The 23,748-nt window shown below is 39.0% G+C and overlaps 1 protein-coding gene across 1 annotated transcript in view; it reads left to right on the plus strand.

Moving 5' to 3' along the window:
• CNTNAP2 (contactin associated protein 2) overlaps positions 1–23,748 on the plus strand; it is a 2,322,964-nt gene that overhangs the window by 778,701 nt on the left and 1,520,515 nt on the right. The window contains exon 4 of the mRNA XM_075062605.1: positions 14,654–14,801. Coding sequence (XP_074918706.1) covers positions 14,654–14,801 — 148 coding nt within the window. The remainder of the gene's footprint in view (positions 1–14,653; positions 14,802–23,748) is intronic.

Genomic DNA, 23,748 nt, shown 5'->3' on the forward strand with positions numbered 1-23,748 from the left:
GTTTTTTCACTTTCATTCGAGCCATTTAGAAACGTAAGCCCTGACTCTGCCTCAAGCTCCATGTTGGTGGGCCCCGGAACCCTAATGGAGCCCATTCAGTTACTTGGGGCTCTGTTAGAGTTCAGGGGTGTGGGATTGGAGCATTAGGCTTTTTTCCTCTGAGGGAAATTCCAATGAAAGGAAGCCCTGCTGGAAAAAGAAAATACTTATTACCTCAAGGCCCCTCAAAATGAAAATAACTACACATAATTTTAACAATGATAAAAATAATTATGATTACTATAGAAACAGAGGGTGCTTTGCTGCAAAGGGTGGTTACTGTATGCCTTCCAAAGGAAGCTTTAAACTGTAGCCCCAAATAATGATGCCAAAGCAAGTAACAAAAATAAGCAACAATTCTCAACCTCGATGCCTTCACCAAAGAGAAGGGACTTCCCAGTAGCGTGATATGGCATAGAACCCCCAACCACTGAAATATGGAGAATGGCAAAATCTTTTATAACATTAACGACCAAAAAACCCACCAACAAAACCAAGTTGACCAGTCAGACTCATGACCTTGCTTACTTGAACCAGCAAAAACCAAACTATTATTCTATAACAAATAAAGGAAGAAGTAATTAAAGTGGCAAGGAACTTGCCTTTCAAAGGGCTCAGTCCCCTTTTTTATATGGTGTTTATCCTGTAAAAGGGATCCGGTCCAACATCCTACAGAGGTCCATTAACTTCAGTTGGTTTTCTTGTGGGTAGATCTCTTTACAAGGTTTTAACATCACTTGGAACGTCGCTGATCACTGGTGTCCCTGGGCGTAGCCAGCAGCCCTGAGAAACAAGGATTTTTTTATAATGCTCACTATTCTCCCTTCTGTAACATCCCTCGAAGTGAACCTATTTAAATAAAACCTCTTTATTTTTTAAGGAATTTCTCTCCAGATATTCCCTATGCTTTTTCCTGCACCTAAAGAAGTTTCTGTGAACAGAAAGATCATGTGATCGTGTAAGGAGAACAATGCACAAACATGCAGCCTCTTAGGTGGCATCCAGATAATACAGAGTGACCTAAGGGACACCTGTCATAGATTTTTCCCACGGTTAAAGCTAACTATAATTTTCCTAGCAAAATACACAGATGCTCAGTAATGCTCCTGAGCTTAGAAGGCATGAATAATTAGGATGTTGGAGTATAAAGAAAGCAATTCAATCTTGGGGAAGGCTGGGGGAGGTTGTTTGGTTTTTAGCTTTATGCTTCATTACACCAAGTAAATTAAACAAAGATAATACTCTACAGTACTGATTGAGGAGAAATGTAAAACACCAATTGTTTAGCAGCTCACATCCAGTTAATATTAGTCATTTCCTTGAAATGAAACTTCATAACAAGGCGAGATGGGTTTGAACCACAGCTTGGGATTTTAATACCACAAATCATGTATATGTGTATAGATAGGTAATTTTAATGACAAATTTGTCTACAATTGACTAATGTGTACTCTGTCCTGCAGGATATGTACAAAATATAGAGCTTCCATATATTTGAATTACTACTGAAGTGCTATATCTTGTTTTTCATACTCTGATACCACCACATATTCTCCCCCACCTAGCTCCCTTTATCTTTTTTAAAACCTTTTTAAGTGTCTTGTTTGTCATTGAATGCATGCAGCTGAAGTCAGCAGGAGTTATGCATGAACAGAGGAGGGCAGGATGTAGTCCTTAAAAATTATTTGAAGCTCCTATGGCAGTGGCAAAACTCTCATTTGTTTAAATGGTATCAAGCTCTGACTGAGTATAGAGACTTTCTGTGCTACTATACAGAAAACAATTACATGAATTATAAAATATATATCTATTATATATTAATTATGCTAGGAAGCTTAAAGTGGGCATAGGACAGTGAGTAATGTCTATGTATTGTTGACCCAATTGTGATTGTTTTTTAGATTTAGGTCGTTGAACGGCAAAGTCACACCTTGTTTTAAATCCAAAGATAGAATTTGTAGTTGAAAATAGCTTCCAGGTTCCTGCACAGTAAACTTAACTGGATTTAATAGGGAGGTTGAAGTGACGTATTATGAACATGGTTCCACTTGAAAAATTCCAAGTAACCTTTTGAATAACGGAATGAGACATAGTGATGTATATTAAGGATGTTTTGGAAGACGTATGTAAGCAATAAAGAGAAGAAGAAAACTCTTGGTCATTCATTTTCCTTAGGTAGAAAAAAGAGATACAATATGGTTATGCAATAAACTTATTTATATTGTTGCTAAAAATATATACAATGCAGAGCTCACATTGAGATGAGAGCAAAGTATGGGAATAAAACAGCCAAGTGTTTGGAAACTAACAGTTTTCAAGTTTGCTCTTGTATAGCAGAAAGTGAGGTTAGAAAACGTCCTAAGTGCAGTGACTCCATGGCGGCATATTGGGTTCAAAGGTCATTTGAACTTGATGTGGTGTGAGCACAAGTGCCTGAGACGATTTTATTGACTTAATTAATATCCTTCTCTGGTTTCTTACTTTTCCAGTACTTTCCAATTAAAATTATTCGAGGCCTGGTTCTTTTCTAATTTAGGACCCAGTTCAGCAAGGAATTTAATCAATGTCTAGCTTTAAGCACGTGAGTAGTCTCACTGAAGTCAATGTGGACTATGTTCTTATATACCTTGCTGAATCAAGGCCTTGCACTGGTGTGAATCAGAATAATGACGTTGAAATCAATGGAGATGTGCTGCTTTTATACAGACGTAAGGAGGAGCAGAATCAGGCCCATTATCTACACATTCTCAACAGAATGTTATGGTCAGATTCAGAACATTTAGTTGTCTCCCAGTATCAATCTTGAGTCAAGAAGAAACCAAATCATTATGTAATTGTGAGCCTCAGAGGATTCAGTGCATGTTGAAAATACAGTTTTTTAGTCTCTCAATTCCAGGGAAACCTAAAGGAATATTACTTACTAAAACTACTAACTTCACTGGAGCATTGCTTTTCTATTATGGTACAGCACACCGAGAAGGGCACTGTAGAAATTACACACTGCTGAGCGGACCCTTGTTCTATTTGAAAAGTAGGCCATTTTACTCACCTTTACATTTAGCATTTTCTCTCTCGCTCCCTTTTTTCTTTCTATTTTTCTGTTTATTCTTTATTTTTCTTTTTTCATCTCAATACCATTTTCTTTACTATCCTTTCTGTAGTTTTCTGATCTTTTCCCATCTTTATCTCTGTCCAGCTGCTCTTTCTTCAACATGCATCCCTTCTCTCTTTCCTATCTATCTAGCTTTTCTTCCTCTGGCACTGGCTCACTGTCCTCATTCTTCACTGGCTACTGTATCTCTTTTCTACACCCACCCAGCTCTCACTTTTTCACTCATGCATTTTCAAAGGCATCTTGCGGAGTTAACCATTCAACTAATTACTTACCTTCCCCTAGATTAGAGCTATGTGAATAACCGACTTTTCATTTTGTAGGCAATTCTGCAAAATCAAAAGAAAAAAAATCATTTGGAGCCAAACCAAAAAGTATTTTTTGCAAATATTTTAATGAAATGCATTTCGTTTTCAAGCATTGTTTTTTAAAAGTTTTTAATAAATTTGAAAGAAAATTTGAAAAAAAGAGTTGTTTTGAATTGGAAAAATGGAAATGTTTCATTTAAAAAATGTCAAAACAAAACATTTCAACTTTTTTGGAATTTGGGGTTTGTCTGGTTTTTGTGCATTCTGTATTTTTTCACAGGAATATAGACTTCTTAGGTCATCAAATTCAGTCCCCCTGCTATTGCAGGCAAACCCATCATACAGTCCCATTCATAACCTTATCAAGCTGCATTTTAAAAATAGTTAGGATGTTTGCCTCCACTCCTATTGGAAAGCTGATCCAGAAACCTTTTCCCCTGATGGTTAGAAACTGTCTTCTAAATTGCAGCCTAAATTTATTCACAGCCAGTTTATACCCATTTATTATGTGTCCTTCATCATAAATAGCCTTTCTCCCTTCCTCGTGTTTACCATGATTTATTGATAGAGAGAAACTGGATCTCCTCTCTCTTCATGTTGATAGGCAAACAAGCCCATGATTTCAACTGAAACAATATGGCAAAATCAAAACAAATTTGAGAAAAATGTTGGTGTTGCGGAATTTGCATTATTTTGCTGGAAAAAGGTTCAGATGAAAAAAATTCCCCCGGCTTTATCAGAGATGCCTCTTGAAAATCCCAACCTTGTGTTTCATAGGAACCAAAATATCTCAGTATTGTATTTTTGTCAGTGTTCTTCCCCAACTCCAATAGGCTTTGTTTCTGGTTTAAGGAGATATTTATGAGGCCACAATAACATGAGAAGTAGCGTTCATATATCAAAATACAGCAAAAAATTAGATTTTTTTCCATAAGTTCAGGTTCATGAATAGTTTTCTTGTTAAAAAAAGCCAATAAAATATAGAGAGACAAGGTGGGTGAGATAATATCTTTTATTTCTGTTGGTGAGAGACAAGCTTTTGAGCTACACAGAGCTCTTCATCAACTCTGGGAAAGGTACTCAGAGTGTCACAGCTAAATATAAGATTGACTGACTAGATAAATTAGCACAAGGAGTTAGCACATATCCGAAAGTAGTTCACAACCAGGGGTACACATACCCCTGGGGGTAAGTAGAGGTCTTCCGGGAGTATATTAACTCAACCAGATATTTGTGTAGTTTTACAACAGGCTACATAAAACGCACTAGCAAAGTCTGTACAAACTAAAATTTCATGACAACAAATTGTTTATACTGCTCTTACACTGAAATGTAAATACAGTATTTATATTCCAGTTGATTTATTTTATAATTATATGGTAAAAATGAGAATGGAAGCAATTTTTCAGTAATAGTGGGTTGTAACACTTTTTTTCAATTTTTTGTCTGATTTTATAAGCAAGTACTTTTTAAGTGAGGTGAATTTTGGGGGTATGCAAGACAAATGAGACTCTTGAAAGGGGTACAATACGCTAGAAAAGTTGAGAGCCACTATTCTAAGGCACCATTCAAGGTGAAATGGCCTGTTAAAACCCCTGTAGTCATAGGACAAACAGGAGGGTTAATGGGTTAGAGATAGCTGTAATAAGCCGTAAATCCAGTGTCTTTGTTCAGTCCATGATTTTTAGTGTCTAGCAAAGTTATGAATTTAAGCTCCCAGGCTCATCTTTCGAAAGAGTCATGCAGGTTTCCTTTGAGGATGAAGACTGATAGGTCAGATAGAGAATGATTGCTCTGTGAAAAGTATTTACCCAGCTGGTGATAGGGTGTTTTTGTCTTTTATCATTTCTTTCCTTTACTGATGCAAAGAGAGATTGTACACTCAAGTATATGCACTCCATGCCTCTGAATATATCACACACTGAGATAGGGAACTTCTCACCAGAAACTAAAATAAGTGGTGGAGGGAGGTTCAGCTCCTGCTCTGCTTCATTAAGTGTCTGGGGCCTGGTGTATACTACAGAATTAGGTTGATGCAAAGCAGCTTACATTGAATTAGCTATGTAAGTGTCTATAGTAATATTTTGCTCCCACGGACGTAACTGTCCCAATACACCGACTTAACTCTCCTCCAGAAAAGGCGTAGAATCAATGTTGATGTAGTTAGGTTGACGCAGTGTCAGTGCGGACACTGCATTGCTTACATCCATAGTTACTGGCTTTCAGAAGTCATCCCACAATGCCAATACAAATCAGTAGAAGGGTTCCTAGTGAGGACATGTATGGCTGACACAAGGAGCAAACTGTAGACACGGACAAGTGATATGATTTTTGTGGCAGATCTTTGCCAATGTAAGTTAGGTTGATTTAAATTTGTAGTGCAGACATGCTGAGTAACATTCTCCATCAGTTCTCCTCCCTGGGCTGGTGGAATGGTATCTTGTTGCACTTTTTTTTTAGCCACCACATCTCACTGTAGTTAGGAAGGATCTGGGAGGACTATGATAGCTGGAAGATGGTGCAGATCCCATAAACTTTGGGAAGAATTAGTATGATTTTGGCAGTTGGGAATCTCTTTGTAATCCCTTTTATTAAAGGGGGGGAAGTAAATTCTTTTCAATAGTGTTGTGAATGTAAATCGCTGTGGATATGTAAAATAGTAATGTATACCTTAACGCAATTTTTTTTCCAGCAGATCAGACTTATAGTTCATTTACAACCTTACTAAACTTATCTGACCTTTGTGAAATTTACTTACTTACAGCACTTTTGCTTTATGTTGCAATATTTTATTTAAATTCACAAGCTATTGCATTTACCTCTTTTTTTTTTTTTTTTTTTGATTTGTATTATTATTAAATGTTGGCCCCAACCTGCAAAGCTGAGATGTGAAATCAGATCTGAATCTGATTGGTCCCCAAATTTTGGAGAAGTTTTGATGTAGGTGGTCCAGTTTCTATTTCAGGCCAATTTTTAACAGGTGAGCAATGTAGAAACCCTGGCAAATGTTTTTCTTCTCTTATTTTAATTTCACTGCTTTTCCCCACTGTGACATTTTGGGGTCCATGCAGACCAGTAAAATATTCCATCCTCACCTGTCCTGTAACTTTGGGAATTCTGTTCAGTGCATCTATTTTTCAACACCCAGACACCAGTAGCCTTCCCACAAGCATAATGTCTCTCCCTGGCTCTCAGCAGCCTAGTTGCATTTTTCAGAGTGACATTAACAGCCCTTCCAGTCACAGGTCTCCCCAAATACATCCTCCCTGAGTTAATTACCAGACACTCAGACTGTTCCCCTCTGGTTCATCTTCCCTGAAGGTGTGAAACCAACACCCAAGTTATAAGCTCGCTCTGCCGCACACAGACCACACAGTTAGCACACCAGAGGCCTGCTTGGGGTGAAAATAAACGAAGTTTATTTAATATAAAAACCACACATTCAAAGATGAAATAGTAAGGGAAAGCACACATATACGAGTTACACAAAAATGAATGTAGAGTTGCAACCTCAGTCCCTTCTCTTTCATATTAGATAAAATACCTTTTCTAATAGGAGTTACCTATTCCCTTAAACAGTTTCCCAGGATACCTCCTAGCTATAAGAGGGATCCAGCATTCCCCGGCTCTTTTCCACTTGGAGACTGTCCTCCAGGTTCTGGATGCTCTTCAGTTCAAACCTCTTCCATTTTGAAGGGTTTTTCAGGGTTTTTTCCTCAGTCACTATAGATGGGGAAAATTCTCTCCTTTCTTAATTTTCGAAGATTGGGGTTTTCTTTTCTGTTCCCATTTACTTTGATGGTTCATCATTGTTTCCCTCCTCTCTGAGCTGGACAAATGGCTAGGTACTTGAAGGCAGTGTCTTTCTTTCAGAGAGGTAGCCCCTCTCTGCCTAATTGCTTCCCCATCCTGTTGTGAGGTGATGCTGAAGTCGCACCACAGGTCCAGTAACAATTTTCTACATATCTGTACATACATGCATTCTGAACCCTAACCTGTATGCATATCTCATAACAACTAGTAAGTGAACATCACAATCTTTCCTAGAAGACCTTATTCAGTATATTTTTATAGTAGAAAAACAGCATGCAATCATTTGGTTTAACTGTTTATTTTTGGTGCTTAACCCTTCTGCTTCCCCCTTGGAATGGCTAGACCCTGATTGTCACGCCCACCTGCTATGCAAAGAAGCAGCAAACGGAAGGTGCTAAGAAGAAGCATTCTGGCCAGTGGTGCAACACTGTGAGAACTTTCAGAGTAACACAATGTATAAAGATTTAGGAAAAGTGAACATTGTTTTTTTTTTTTTTCATACTCTAGCTTTGGGAATGACATGCTCAGCAATGTAAAGATTTTACTTAAGTACAGCACTTGATCAGTAGTAAATATTAAAGGGTCACAACCTGATTCTCCATTCACTTACCCCTCTGTAAATCAGGTGTAACTCCAGTGGAAATACACATGGTGTGCAAGAGAGAGAAATGAAGTAAAAGTAGTCTTCCCACACTGCACACTCATGCAGAGACCAAACATGGTAACAGATTATGTGTTACCCTAACCACAGGTATGTGCAAGGTTAGTGCCACTGTCAGCAACTAGCATTTCCAAAATGGTTGGGCATGTGGTGGGGTCCTGGCCATACCCCATTTCACACTGGCCAGCAAAAATAGTCAGGTTGCATTGTTGGCAAAAATGCCACAGTAACAGTATCACTGCAATGCACCCCAGAATTCAGGAAAAACACTTCCAGCTCCCAGTCTTTTCATTGTGATGTGAGTTGAAACATGTTGAAGAAGTTTTCAGAGCTTTGGATTGCTGAGACTGTATTACTGGGTTTACAACCAGCTGAGCCTTTATTCCTGCCTTAGTAATTTTTCCTAACTATTTGGGCTGAAGAAAGGTTGAATTGCTCATGAGGGGCACATTTCTGGCAATGTTAGCACAGACTTTAAAGATTTCAGTGTGCTTTTGAGATTAATAATTTGGACAACTTGTTCAGATACCATAGATATCTTCAGGTTTTAAGAAAAAGTTATAGGAGGTTTTTTTTAGTGTATACTTATATACTTTATAGTCCAATTCTCGCTGCTCTTAAAAAAAAAAACCCACAATAACATTGGTTTGAATTATAATTTTAAATGTTATTAAACTGTTTAACCTTGGCAAACATAAAGGTTTGCAAATTGTATAAATTCAGGCTTTTTTAAATGAAAACCTATCTTTCTAAGCCCATGTACAAATCTCAGTCAGAAATGGAGATTTAACAGCAACAGTATATAATTCTCAAGTCTCTGTAAATTGATTGTTCAGCCTTGCGATGATGGATTTGGACCACTGTTTGCATTATCCACAGAGCATGCATTACTGTACTACATTTATCTAAATGAAGGCTGCATTTAAAAATATATTGTTCTGCTGAAGAGTAAATGAAATGCATTTTAATTATCTGGGAAACTGACGACACCCCCACATTACCCTATTCTCTGCTGCTCGTGTCTATTTACCTGGTCAGTAAATGCTACTAAGCGTAGTGCTGAATTCAATAGGCCTACTCAAAGTAATAAACAGCGTGCCTGGTAATTAGCATTTTCAGGGTTGATCCCCAAATCTTTTTGAAAGGGTTTGTATCCAGGTAGTAGGTTTAGAGAGTCACATTCAGTAGTTCTGACTTTTGAAATCAGCCTTTACCAATGGTATCATGGAGATATATTAGAGCAGTGGTCCCCAACCTTTTTTGTCTGGCGGGTGCCAGATGATGAGCCACAGAGGACCGTGGCGGCAAACGAGCATCCGCCCAAATGCCGCCAACAAGCAGCAATGTCAATAAGTATCGCTGCCAAAATGCCGCCGACAAGCAGCAATGTCAATAGGCATCGCTGCCGAAATGCCGCCAACAAGTGGCGGCATTTCAGCAGCGATGCCTCTGGATGATGATGCTTGTCGGCAGCATTTTGGCAGATGGTCGTCCTCCGGCCAGTACGCGGGCGCACTTAGACACCCAGGCGGGGTCCATGGTGCCCGTGGGTACCACGTTGGGGACCCCTATATTAGAGATTCCACACTTTCCCGTTATACGTTATATTATAGAGAAATACACTATCTTTAAAGAATATTGCCAAGGTTGCAAACTCAAGAACTCCAAAGTTAGGAAATAACAGAATTAAGATTGCCCACAGAGCCTTAATACATCCCCCTTGTACCTATTCATGATGATACAGTCTTTAATTATGTGATCACATACTATTTTTCCCCCACAGGACCCCTGCCTTATTCAGTGCACAGAATGCACAGTGCTCACGTAATGAGCAGCTATTGGATATTTTGTTCTCACCTCATTGTTCAATGTTTGGCCCTATTCCTGATTTAGTGCATGTTATTCAAACCCTTGTTTGAAAACTGAACTATTAATTTCCTCGTGAGTTTTCTATGGCACAAGCACTCATTGACTTCAGTTGCAGTGGTGATTGCTCAGTACTTTGCAAATCAGACCCCCAGGATTTCAAGTCAAAACATGAGGAACGTACAGTTAGTGACCACCTGGGAAAAGAATGCTTTGTTACTTGCCTAGTGTCACATAGAAACTCTGTGGCAATGACAGGGATATCATTAATCCCACTATATAAATCCAGAGGGGGGCCCACACCTTGAATACTGTATCCAGGTCTGGTCACCACTTCTGAAAAAGAATATAGTAGAAATGGAAAAGGTTCAGAGTAGGGCAGCGTGGATGATCAAGGATATGCAATGGATTCCATAGCAGGGGAGACTAAAAAAGAGATTAGGGTTGCTTATCTTAGAAAAGAGACAACTAAAGGGGAATATGATAGAGGTATATAAATGGAGTAGAAAAAAATGAATAGAGAAATGTTATTTACCCTTTCACACAAAACAAAAACTAGGGATCCCCTGAGGAAATTAACAAGGTAGCAGGTTTAAAACAAATAAGAGGAAGTATGTTTTCACACAACACGATTAACCTGTGGAACTCATCACAGTGGGATGTTGTGATGGCCAAAAATATAACTATGGTCAAAAGAACAAGATAAGTTCATGGAGGATAGGCCCATCAATAGCTATTAGCCAGGATGGTCAGGGATGCTTGGGGCAATTCTGAACCTCTGACTGCAGAAGCAGAGTGGGGAGATGGGGTGGATCACTCCAAAATTGCCCTGTTCTGTATACTCCCGTGAAGCTCTGGTACTGACCAATGTAGGAGACAGGATACTGGGATGGACAAACCATTGGTCTAATCCAATATGTCAGCTCTTATATTCTTGTAGAATCCAAATGGTTTGAGGCAGCATTCAAGTGCCTGTTCTTTCTCTTCCAGTAGTCCTGTGCCTCATTCATTGTTTACTTTCCAACATCTCCAACAAATGAGGCAGGAGACAAGAGTCTTTTTACTACACGACCTTGATTTATCCACAGAGCAGGTCCATCGGGTGCACTAAATGAGGCAGGGGTCTTGTAGAAAAAATAGCATGTAATCATTTAATTAGAGACTCTTTCATAAGACGTACACACAAAGGAGCCGAAATAAGGTTGCATGAGCAACCTTAATCTTGGCATTTCCTAAAGTTCGGCTTTGTGATTTTAATGTTCTTTTAAAAAAGTTTTTGGTGGGTAATTTCTGAGGCTTTTAAAAAGCAAATGGAAATTTCCAACATGAGATATCATATTGATACCCACATGGATCATCAGTAAGTTTGGAACCTTTCGATCAACTGTACAGTCTTCTGCAACTTCAGCTAATAGAGCAACTTAAAGCTCGTATGTGAACCAGCACTAGACGGGGATGGGACACTGCTAATGGTTTCACAGATATTTACTCACAGCAGATGAATGATAAGACTCAGGAAGGTTGGGCTCCATTCTAGCTCTGGAGGTGAGTGTTCCAGTGGCAGAGACTCTTCTGCCCACTCCGGAAACTACCTTGTCCCTGACCCAGCCCTGTCTACTCCCATTCTCCTAGCATTCCAAGTCTCCATTCCCAGGCTTCTCTTCCTAATCCCAGTCGTTTTGGGCTCGCTATATGAGTCTCAGTCTCATTTTCTGACTCCCATTCCTCCTCTCCCCACACCCAGTCCCAGTATCTTTGCCCATTCAGTTCCAGTTTCCCCTCCAAATACCTCATGCAATCTCTTTCCTTCCCCCAACCCCACTCGCTCCCAGTCCTAGTCTCTCTCCACATTATCCTCATTCAATCTTGGTCTCCCCTCCAAAAAACACACTCCATCTCTGGTTCCTTGTTCCAGTCTCTTTCTCTGATCAGTTCCTGTTCTCCCTCTGCCCCTTTCTCTTGCCAGATCAATTTCCCCTCCCCCTGTTCTATCCCAGGGTTCCTAGTACCAGCCATCCCTCTTGCTCTCAGATTTTCATCTGATCTCAGTGTCCCCTGCCCCCGACAACTGGCTCTATCCCTTGCCCATTTCCCTGCCTAGTCCCAGTCTTCTTGACCAACCAGTCCCTGCCTCCTCTACCCCCAGATACCAGTCCCAGCTCCCAAAGTGTCATCTTCTATAGCCAGATACAGGTGTACAGTTCTCTCTCCACACTTCCACTTCCAGTCTCATCAGACACCTTGTCCCAATCTGTTTTCCCTCTTCCCTGGTCCACTTTGTGTCTCATTTGCATTCAAAGCAGATGGCTTCCTCCTCCTTGCTACTTGGGTGCCAGATAGGGGGTTACCGAGAGCACAGAAGAGAGAGGCTGCCTGCTCACAGTTCCAGTACCCACCTCCACCCAGGTCTGGAACAGCTATTGGGGGGGAGAGAGAGAGAGTCTGGCATTGTCCCTGTAGCCAAGGATTGGAGCATGTTCAGTCACTCTGTGGAGATGTTGCATGCACATGCTGCTAACAAGTAGGATCTCTGAGGGGATAAAGCATGCTCATTTGCTGTGTGGGGATGGCATATGTGCAGTCTGATCAGCAGTAGGAGTTGAGAGGCTGGAGCATGCTCAGTAAGGAAGAGATCTTTCAATTTTAGCTGCTAAAATCTAACATCTCTACTGAGCACATGCAAATTGCAATTTTTCAGAGGCTGATATTTTGGCCAAATGTAGGTGGATTTTCAGGGACAGCAAAAGGCACATGTCTGAGACAAAGGCCACATTTCAAGTCCTTGCTTCAAAGCATAAGGTGTTAGAGCTTTTCAAAGAAAAGGTTGCCAGTATATTTTAACATGGGCAAACAATGTATTTTTTTCCCTAGACTTATTTTGGCTGGTCAAAAAAAAAAAGATTATGGAAAAGAACCAACTGTAACTGTTTTGAAATTTGTGGTGAATTTCAACTTTTGTGTTTCCAGCCTTGAAACAATTATTAATTCATACATACTAGACATGTAATAATATGTCTAGAAGTGGAGGTAATTGTCTCAAAGAAGTTTTGATGTTTAAAATCTTTCCTGGTGAAAATTGCAGTTGGGTGAAGAAATATAGACCAAAAACTTTGAGGCATACTTTTGAAATCATTATCTGTAAATAAAAAAAAACCTGAAAGATTCAGCTTTAAAGTGTGTCATAATTTGCATTAAAAATACACTAAAGTTCAGAAGGAAAAAAACAAACAAACCAGAAACAACATGGAACAGATTCTGCTGGGTACTACTGAAGACTTCCTCTCCTTATGCTTGCCCAGTAGGAGCCTTCCACAATTGTGGTAACTGAATTTACTCTAAGAGGACTGATCCCTGCATAGGAAGCACAGCCCAGCCCAATGGATGCAGAGAGAGGACAGGGACATGGCCAAGCATAGAGTGGAACTTGCATGCAAGGGGTGTAGAAGCATAAATCCTCTCTTAGCGTGGTGAGAATCTTGGGGAGGGATTCTTCTTTCACAAGGAAGAATTTCTCCTGGAACTTCCTCAGGGATGATGGGTCCTCATCGCACCTTATTTTGGGCAGTGTGTATTTTGTATATTCTAGCCCTTAGTATATTACTTTCTATAGCAATGTGTACAATAGACTATTTTAAATGAATTACTGTGTTCTGATTGATATGAATAACTAAAATATAGACATATTGATTAACACTGTGTTTACTTCTGAATCTTTGGATACAGGTTTTTCTCTAGCACAAGCTTCAGTGGCTGAATTTTATAAGAAAGTACTAACAATGACTGTTTATAGTCTTTTTGACAATTGGCTATCCGTTTCCCCTTGGTGTAAGACTATCCTGTTCAGTAGCTTGACATGTATATCTCCAGTGAAAGCTAGCTATAGAAAGATAAGAAAGTACTGCTTATGTGAAGTTCTGGCTGTGCATGAACAGACTGTCCAAGGGCTGACTAGATAGAAAATATGTAAGCAGAGTTAACAAGCAGGTATTGTTTTCTGTTGAGCCAGATGCTATGAATCATTATGCTAAGAGGTACTAAAATAAAAAACTAGATGTGTTGACTTCATTAATTCTGGAAACATTAATACACTTGAGAAGTATTGTCTCCTTCTCTGAGTTCTTAGTATTTGAAAAAATACTTCTCACTGTGAATGACAGCCAAGATTATGATGATTAGCACCATTTCCAAAATATCTAATTGCACATGTTGTTTAGGGTGAGGTGTTGATTATGAAGATTACGTGTTTCCCTACAAGTGAGACTTCAAAGTTAAGGTATGGTTTTGGGTCCTGCAGAAATATGGTAAATTCTACTATATAATCTTAAAGCTGAAATGGGGAACAGTATGGCTCAAGGGAATGAGAAACAGCTTTTCACTGTTCATCAGTTCAAATCTGTCCCATGTCACTAATAACTACAATTATTTCCATCTATGCGAAAAGAGTTGCTGTATTCAATCTAGTTATTAGTGAATAACAGTCTTCATCACAAAAACAATCACGACAATTGGGATGCTTATTGATATTCTAATGAAGAATCTAAAAACTAGATAGAGATACAGAATGAACCATTTTCTCACCCTTTGTTTTGATTCACTCAACCAAGAATAAGGTATACTGTACCTATTATGGAGAAAGAGGACATTAGCTTCCAATGCCATATATCTGGCATCTTTCGTGAGCACGGTAGAACTCCCAGTGCTGTTTGTTGAATTATCCATTAATTCAATCACTTGCACAGACACAAGTTGACCAGAATGCAGTTTAATCTAAATACTCAGAAGACTGTTGTTCCTATTTTTTTCCCTCACAGAAGTATTCCAATGTTACAAGGGATTTCTTTTTCCTTCCCTTAGGCATTTCCTGGAAATACAAATTCTGATAGCGTGATCCGGCATGATTTACAGCATCCAGTTATAGCCCGCTACATACGCATAGTTCCTCTTGACTGGAGTGGAGAGGGCCAAATTGGGCTGAGAACTGAAGTCTACGGCTGCCCGTACTGTAAGTTTTTCCTGACATTTACTTCTCCCCTCTAGTTTCTTTTTGTAAATGAACTACCTTTGGTCTGCAGCATAGGTAGGCATTAAACTCTGAATTTTAAATACCTTTCGGTTAAATATATTAAGGCATTCCCAAACTTGCTAATTATATTGCCTAGGGCCTCATAAAATATGGTACTGAATCACTGGTTTGAGCTTCCTCTGGAGATACTATATTAGAATCTACAAAGATACTGCTTTGAAATCATTCTGTTTGATCTGCATTGTTGTTTTTGTAGAAGACTCTGACTGTTGTATAATTCTGACCCGAACAGTTCAGGAAGAGATTTTTAGCATGAGTAGTAGTAGCATGGAGGGTGCTGAGAGAATGACTGGGGAGTAAAGATGACAGAATTCATTGACTGATATTAATGTTATATCGAAGAGTTGTTCATTTGTGACTAACAATCCTATCAAAGTTGTTCATATTATCTAAATATTTATCATATATTTTTCAGACATAATTTTGTATTCTTTATATGATTATGGCTTCCAGTTTTCTGCTTAGACCTTAGCAGGCAGTGGTGCATACACTACTGAAATTAAGGTCAGACACTATTAGAGTTTAAGGCACTTCAAATTCCCCTCCTTCTTCCAAATTAGGGTTTTATGATTCCTCATCTGACCAAATGAATTCCATTAATCTTTAAACAAAGAAATGTCAGAAATGTGAAAGCCACAAATATGTGTTCCATTTAAGGTAAAATAAAATACTAGCTGGGGCAGAAAGCATCAGGATTAAATGCCTATTCATAAAAAGAGTCAAATAGACAAACTCTCGTAAATGTCAGCAGGAGCCACAAGTGCTCCCCAGCTGTCAGAAGCAGGCTCAACTGGAAACTATGATCCTAATCTATGAACCCTGGAGTAATTGGGCGGTTTGGATCAGCCAGTCTATTTATCTATATTCTTATACTGTACCTATCTCTGAAGCTTATCAATAAATAACGAGTAGATAAAATAAAAATGAAAGAGCCAAATGTTGCTTTCAGTTATCCATATGCCATCCTACTGAGTTCAACGAGGGGACATAAGTGTAAAGAAGGTTAGTAAGGGCTTGTCTCCACTTACAAGAGGATTGATGTGCAGCAATCGATCCACTAGGGGTCGATTTAGTGGGTCTAATGAAGACGTGCTAAATCGACCGCCAATCACTCTCCTGTCCACTTCGGTACTCCACCGGAATGAGAAGCATATTGTAAATCAATGGGAGAGTTTCTCCCACAGACCCAGCACAATGTAGACACTGAAATAAGTCGACTTAACATACGTTGACTCCAGCTACGTTATTCACGTAGAGTCACATAAGTTAGGTCAACTTAGCCCTGTAGTGTAAATCTGCCCTAAGTATTAGTGAAAGTAGTCAGAATTCTGGATTTGATGAGGAGAGAACCCCAAACGCTTAGACAATTAAATTTAACATCAAAATAAGTAACACAAGCTGTAGTGTATTAGTTTTATTAATCATTTTCATGTTTAATTCAGTAAAACTCTGCTATTTAAAATGTACCTGAAGCTGTGCCTCAGAATTCCCAGTGTGCCACACCAGAGTGTGTGGGAAAATAGATCTAGTGTGCTGAGTGGTAAGCAGAGTGTTGGTTAAGGCATCTGTGACAATCATGAAGGGAGAATAGCATATGTATTACTATATGTGCAGTGTAGAAGAAGGCTGGACTGTTCACTCTTTGTTAAAAATTGGAGAATTATAGCCCTTTTGAATGAAGAAGGCCAACTATGTAGTGAAAGCACCTGGATTTTCAGTGGCAAAAAGATTTTAAAATGTAGTCCTTCTTAAGGAGAACAATTGCACTACAGTGAGACACTAGAGAGTACTATGTGTACTATATTTAGGGGTGAGGTTTTTTCCTGGCATGCACCTCTGAAAATCCCACTGAGGTCAGTGGTGTCATAGTATTCTTTCCTCAATCTGAACCTTAGAGTCCAAAAATGAGGTACTAGTATGAAGTCCTCTAAGCTTATTTACCAGCTTAGATCTGATACGCTGCCACCAATCAGGATTCTGAGTACCTGATAAACTCTGGTCTCCCCAAAACCTTCCCTGGGGACCCCCAAGATCCAGACCCCCTGGATCTTAATACAAGGAAAGTAAACTCTTTCCTCACAGTGCCTTCCTAAGCTTTCCCTCCTGGGTTACCTATAAGTCACTGGATCAACTACTTGAATCTTAAACAGAGGCTTCCACCTCCCCAGAGGCAAATACAGATTCAAGCTCGCGTGAACTAAACAAAGGGATTCCCTTTCCCCGTCTCTTTCTTTCTTCATATCTCCCCCCACTTCCTGGTAAGTACAGACTCAGTCCTTTAGCCTTAAACCAGGAGAAAAAATCAAACAGGTCTTAAAGCAAAAACTTTTAATAAAAAGAAAGAAAAAAGGAAAAGTTATCTCTGTAATCTAGATGTCAATATTACAGGCTTCTTGCAGCTTATAGAATCTGAGAAAAGCCTTCTCCAACAGAAATCCAATATAAAACTCCAGCAAAACTACCACAGTGAAAATAAAGAAAAAACAGTTAAAAAGACTATACCACCTTTCTTACTATTGTATCTACAAAATTGCACACTAGCACAAATTAGAGAACCTGTAGGTACGTGTGGTCACTCTCAGAAACCAGAGAGAACAGCAGACAGAACAAAAGACACACACAAGCTTCCCTCCACCCAGATTTGAAAGTATCTTGTTTCCTGATTGGTCCTCTGGTCAGGTATTGCAGGTCACTGTTTGTTAGCCCTTTACAGGTGAAAGAGACATTAACCCTTAGTTATCTGTTTATGACAAGTGGGAATTGCACAGATGTATCTGAGGACAGAATTGAGTCATTATTCAGAAGACCAAGGGAATATTTTCATAAGTGCTCACATGATTTAGAGCCTAAGTCCATTATTAAAAGAGACATAGGGCTTTCTTCACTATGGGGATAAGCTGACCTAAGTTACACTACTCCAGCTATGTGAATAACGTAGCTGGAATTAATGTAGCTTAGGTCAATTTACCATGGTATCTTCATGGTGCTGAGACAATGGGAGATGGTCTCTGGTCCACTTGCCTTACTCTTCTTGGAGAGCTGGAGTACCAGGGTTGACCAGAGAGCACTCGGCTATTGATTTAGCAGGTCTTCACTGGATCCACTAAATCGAGTCTTGCTGCATCAATTGCAGCAGCATTGATCTCTCCAGCAGTGGAGACCAGCCGTTAGACATTTAGGAGTTTTAAGTCCTATTGTCTCTCTCCTTTCTACTTTTGAAAATCAGATTTTTCAAGTCATTTGGATGATTTTGAAAAATTTACCCCTACAGACTAGAATTTCACACTTCTGTGCCTAAATGTAGGCACCTGAATAAAACAGTCTTGATTTTTTTCAGCACTGAGACCACAGGTCTCATTGAAGGAAATAAGACTTGCAGATGCTCAGTTTCTTTGCAAAGCTGTCTACTTATACTTAGATGCCTAAACATGGATATAGGGCCTAATTTTAAGAACTCACACTTGAAAATGTTGATAGTAATATCTTAATAGCAGGGCTATTAGTCAAATTTATCTCCAGTGTATCTTTATTAAAATCAATAAACCAGGATTGAGTCTGTGCCTATGTGGAGATATTCCAGAGAAACACATCCTCAGACATATACAGATGGGGCAAAATTTCTGAGTTATGCAGGATGAATTGCCCACTGAAAGAACCTATTGTGAATCCCTCTAAAGTAGGTTCTATATCATTCAGCTGTTTAGCATGCTTGTAAGATTCCTATTTCACTCTGTGGCAGAGTGGACAAACTTTCCACTGGATGAGGGCAGGAAGGAGCTAACAGTCCTGGAGATGGATTGCAGGTGGCCCCCGCAGCCTGTAAGACCTAGCAGCAGTATCAAGCCTGGAAGGAGGCACTACAGCTGTAGGGGGGAAACAAAGGAGAAAAAGGAAGCAAGTTTGAGAGCTGGGCTTCCCTAAGAGAGGGTTGTTGGGTTTAGTTCAGAGAAGTCTGGTGATGTGGGCTTAGAAGGCTCCAGTTAGGAACTGAAAGAGTAGCCTCACGCTAAGGCACTGTACAGAGTGTACTTTACATTGTCTAATGTTCACCTGTTAGTTAGTTAAGTTTAACACCAAGAAAGCTGAAATTGGTCCTGCACAGGGGTGTGTGGACTGTGACTTATCAAAGATTCTGTTAATGGAGCAGATAGAGTAGGAGGAGGGACGATGCTTGAAACAGCCGCAGCAAAGAGAAGATCACATACTGTGGAACTGCTCCTTTTATAGTCAATAGGAGTTTTAACATTCACTTCAAAGGGTATTTTGGCAAGTCGTCTATCTTACCAGGAGACACCATTTCATCCTCAGTAAGGTTGAGAGGAGGCCTTTACCCCATCAATGACATCCTTTGTTAAGAAGCAATGTTTCCAAAGGGAAAATGTCCACGAGTCAGTTAAGGTAGAACTGATGGAAGCTTTCTCTTCCACTCCTTTGAAAGCAGAGAGCAGAGCCATATGCAGTCATACTTGAATACTTCCATCATGCCGCATTTATGAAATCCTGAGACAGGCAGTAAAGCAAAGACATCTGGAGGCTATGACTAGTGGAATACAGTACATTTCATACTGATTCATGAAGTTCATAATAAGCTTCTACAGTATCATTACCAGATGAATAGTTCCTCTATCTCTGTCCTGAGACGGATGAATGCCTACAAAATGGCAACAGCAGTACTGTAGCAAAACATTTGGCAATGCTTACTGATAACAACAGAAGGAATTCTTGATGTTGAAGTGCTATATAAAGGATGGAAAGCATTGTTTGGATGTGGTCATATGGTGTATTTTTGCACCTCCATTGGATGCCTGAACCTTTTTAATAGGAGAAGAGATGATGATAAGAAATAGCAAACACAAAACATGAATAATGAATAATATACTTCATATACAAAGGATATATTTTTGAGATTGACAAACATTTTTGTAAAACACTTTCAAACATCACACAAATATTCACAGTACACACAACACACAGCAATACGCAGTTCCAAAACAAATATTCTCACTCCATGACTAGCAGCAAATTGAACTGTTGTGGTTTATTTTGGAATAGCTTCACAAATTTGTTTCCATTATTTGACAAGCTCCATTTGCAAAGATTTCCCATATAGTTTATTTGAACAAATTTCAATGTCTCATGTTTGCAAAGTGTTCATTTGAACTGTTAGCTTTATTAATTATTGTGTGACCTAAATCTTATGTTGCTGTTTCTGCTCCACAGTTGGATGACTACATTGAAAAAAAAATAGCACATACACTTGATTTTATATAAACCTGACTATTTGTATGGAGAACAACTATTCTCTAAACATTTTTGCGAACAAAAACCTGTGCATGCAAATAGCAAGTTATGAAGGTTACTGTCATAGTCAAAGAAAACAGGCTTTAGGATTTGAAATGAATGTTAATAAAAACTGGCTATGACATATTGAAGAAGATCTGAGTATAAAAGATGGAGCAGCTCTTTTGGATGAAAGATGATCTTGTCCACATCCCTGCCTGTAGAGAATTGTTCACTACAATGTAATCTCCAGCTATTCTAGTCTAGCTATAAATGGCATAAGCCTCTGTTTGCCTTGGTAAATATATTCCACATTTAACTTCACCTCTTTGTTAGGAATTTTTCTCTGATATTTGTCTGTAATTTTTCTTTGCTCAATTTCCTTCTATTACTCCTGCTTATACACCCCCTGCCCTTCCCAAATGGTCACCATGCATACTTGATGTGACAACCCCATCCTGCCTAGAATCATCCACTGCACATAAAAATCAAAGGGAATGTTCAAGACAGATGGGCAAGCTGCTGTTTCCCCAAAAGTGAGGATTGGCCAGATTCAGTAGTACACTCTGATGGCTACCAGAGTAGCAAAAAGCAATCGGGTCTGATCTGAAGCCCATTGAAGTCAATGGGTGTATTTTTTATTGACATCCATAGAACTTGGATCAAACCCTCGTTCCTACAACCGTTATATATATTGCCTCTGTTGAACTTCTAGCCCCAACCCACCTACTAATTTAAGGAGTAAGAATAGTGAGGTTGTTCCTTAATCCATGTCTCCCACATCATACTATACTCTTATGAGATCTTTTTCCTCTTACATAAATGGTGGAGCTGTACAGAAAAGTTTAATCAAAACCATTTCTGACAGAACATAGGATATATGAGAGACGGTGGAAGTGAGGTAAAATCTTTTATTGTACCAACTTCTGTTGGTGAAAGAAACAAGCTTTCAAGCCTTACTCAGGTCTTTGGAGTTTGAAAAGCATGTTTCTTTCGCCAAGAGAAGTTGATCCAATAAAAGATATTACCTCACCCACCTTGTGTGTCTCCTATCCTGGGACCAACACAGCTACAAGAACAGTGCACACACAAAATGGAATACTTTATTAAATGGAAAGTTTTACGAAAAAATGTTTTTGTTTACTAAACAGCTCTACTAAATTGTCATAAGCAATTCATTCTTTTAAATCTAGAATTTAAACAAATGCAGTGCAGTCTGAGATTTCAGTTTGGTTAAAAAAAAATCAGTGGAATCAAAACAATGCTTTAGTAGTTCTGCCCACATGACTCCTACAAATCTGCTCTTGAAAATGAATGGGAGTTCCTATAATTGTGCAACAACAGCTTTCTTTTAAATTTCAGCTGCTTTGTAGTGAATGGTTCTATACTTAAGGTAGGTTAATATGTTACATTTCATGAGGATTATCTTAATAGCTCAGCAGTTGCAAACACAGTCTGATATTCTGACCTCTTGACATTACCAGTGCATGGCTAAATACACCTCTACCTCGATATAACGCTGTCCTTGGGAGCCAAAAGATCTTACCGCGTTATAGGTGAAACTGTGTTGTATTGAACTTGCTTTGATCCACTAGAGTGAGCAGCCCCAAACCCCCGCTTTACCATGTTGTATCCAAATTTGTGTTATATCGTGTGGCATTATATCGAGGTAGTGGTGTACCTGCATTGAAATTTCAAGGAGTAAGGAAACAGATAGTAGAACTTTTGTTGGAAGATGTATATTGCTCTATTTGTGACGATGTATATTTCTGTGTTAATGTGCCCATTTTTTAGCATGGAGTCTTTTTTAAAAGACCTTTAAAATTTCTGCTTGATTTTTTCTGTTTGAACATTAACAATCCCATGGAGTTTTTCAAATAGGTGTTTTCCCTCAGCATCCTTGACCAAAAGTGCTCCTCCCACTTCATGAGGATGTTGGATGGTGGTTGGCTGCCACTCTCCAGACCAGAGATGGCTTTATTTCAGTGTTGTTTTATGTACATAGGGAAAAATCTTGAAGTCCTTGCTCCGTCAAAATCCTATTAAAGTCAATATTTTTAGGGAGTAAGGATTTCAGGGCTAGGCCCCCAGATTGTTAAGAGCTGTAGAATCCGTTGGCATATTTAAGATATCAAATAAATATAAATTATTATTATCGGACAATGTTCCCAATGAATTCAGTGGAGTTGCATGAATGTAAGTGAGAGCAGAATTTGGTTTATTCATTACCTCTACTTTGTACTACCTTCAGAAATCTGTAGGCACAACTTAAAAAAACAACTCTGTATTCCCTTTTATATAACAAAAGGCATCAAAAGATTAACTAGAAGTCAAACTTAAGTTACACAGAAATGTTGTAATGAGTCTGCTGGCAGCCGTTCCTGGGCACAGAGGCTTTGACAATTGCAGCAGCAAATGTGAACATCTGTTTGTTAGCCTGCAATGAATGTACAGTTAATGTCAAAGGGAAATAAGTATACTCTCCATGAATACATACCCCACCCACTTGTTCCACTGCATCTCTAGGCACCTTTCAGTTACATTTGGCCTTTAATCAAAACAAAAAATCCAATATTTAAATAAGGAGGGTTTGTTTAACTGGCTCATTTGGGAAAATTTCTTCACAGACCTTTTTATGGAATTAATTTAATCTCCCTCCTCTCAGGCATATAAGTGGAATGTGATCCAAGACAATGTGACAGAAGTATCCTGAATTTGCATTTTTTTTTAACTCATCACATACAACATTTTCCTTTTGAAAAACAACAGACTCATATTTGTGTAAGGACTTCAATTTAAGTATGAGTGTTGGTTATAAAAAAACTGTTCTCTAGTCTTTGAGATATATTATACATAATGTATAGTCTATTAATGCAGAGGTCAGATTTCTTCTAAATTTCTTTAGGTTCCATAAACATCTGAGGAAGCGAGAAATGAACATAACGTTTGTGTCCTTTCTCACAAAGTCAGGTTGGCAGATTTCAGGCATATACAATTGAACAGTCTCAGTCTGAGCACTGTGCTATAGTCTTTAAAGCTCTTTCCTTGAGTGAATGCTCATGATGATTCTGCCTGGCATTCTCCTCTTTGATTTCTTTAAGCAGTGACCTATTTGTTTGTCCATGGCGGCTTGGCCACCTGAGAAATCAGGTGTTGCTCATTCTGAAACAAAAAGTTCACCAGATTTCAGGCTGTGTGTTTTGATTCCCTGCCACCAATTTTAAGCCTGAGGGGCTTCCCCATATTTGTTTCCCTGCATATCTAGAATAAAATATGTATTAAGTTTGCAGTTATTTCCAGGCTTTTTTGAATTATTCTGTTTCTTTTCTATTTGCCTTCCCCCAAAGTTTAGCTGGAACTGGTGGGGTTTTTCCCCCTGCTGTAGTGTTGCATGAATCAGTAAACTAATGTTTTCCTTTGTACCAAATGTAGTGGCGTTTTATGCTAGGAGTCAAGATAGCTAAGAAAAAACAATCATGGCTTGTTCACTGTATGTGTAGATTATTCTTTTTAGAGGCAAAAAAAGTCACGATGTTCCTTTTTCAATATGATACAGAATCATAGAAATGTTGGGCTGGAAGGGACC

This window comes from Chelonoidis abingdonii, chromosome 2, assembly GCF_003597395.2.
Source record: "Chelonoidis abingdonii isolate Lonesome George chromosome 2, CheloAbing_2.0, whole genome shotgun sequence".
NCBI lineage: Eukaryota > Metazoa > Chordata > Testudines > Testudinidae > Chelonoidis > Chelonoidis abingdonii.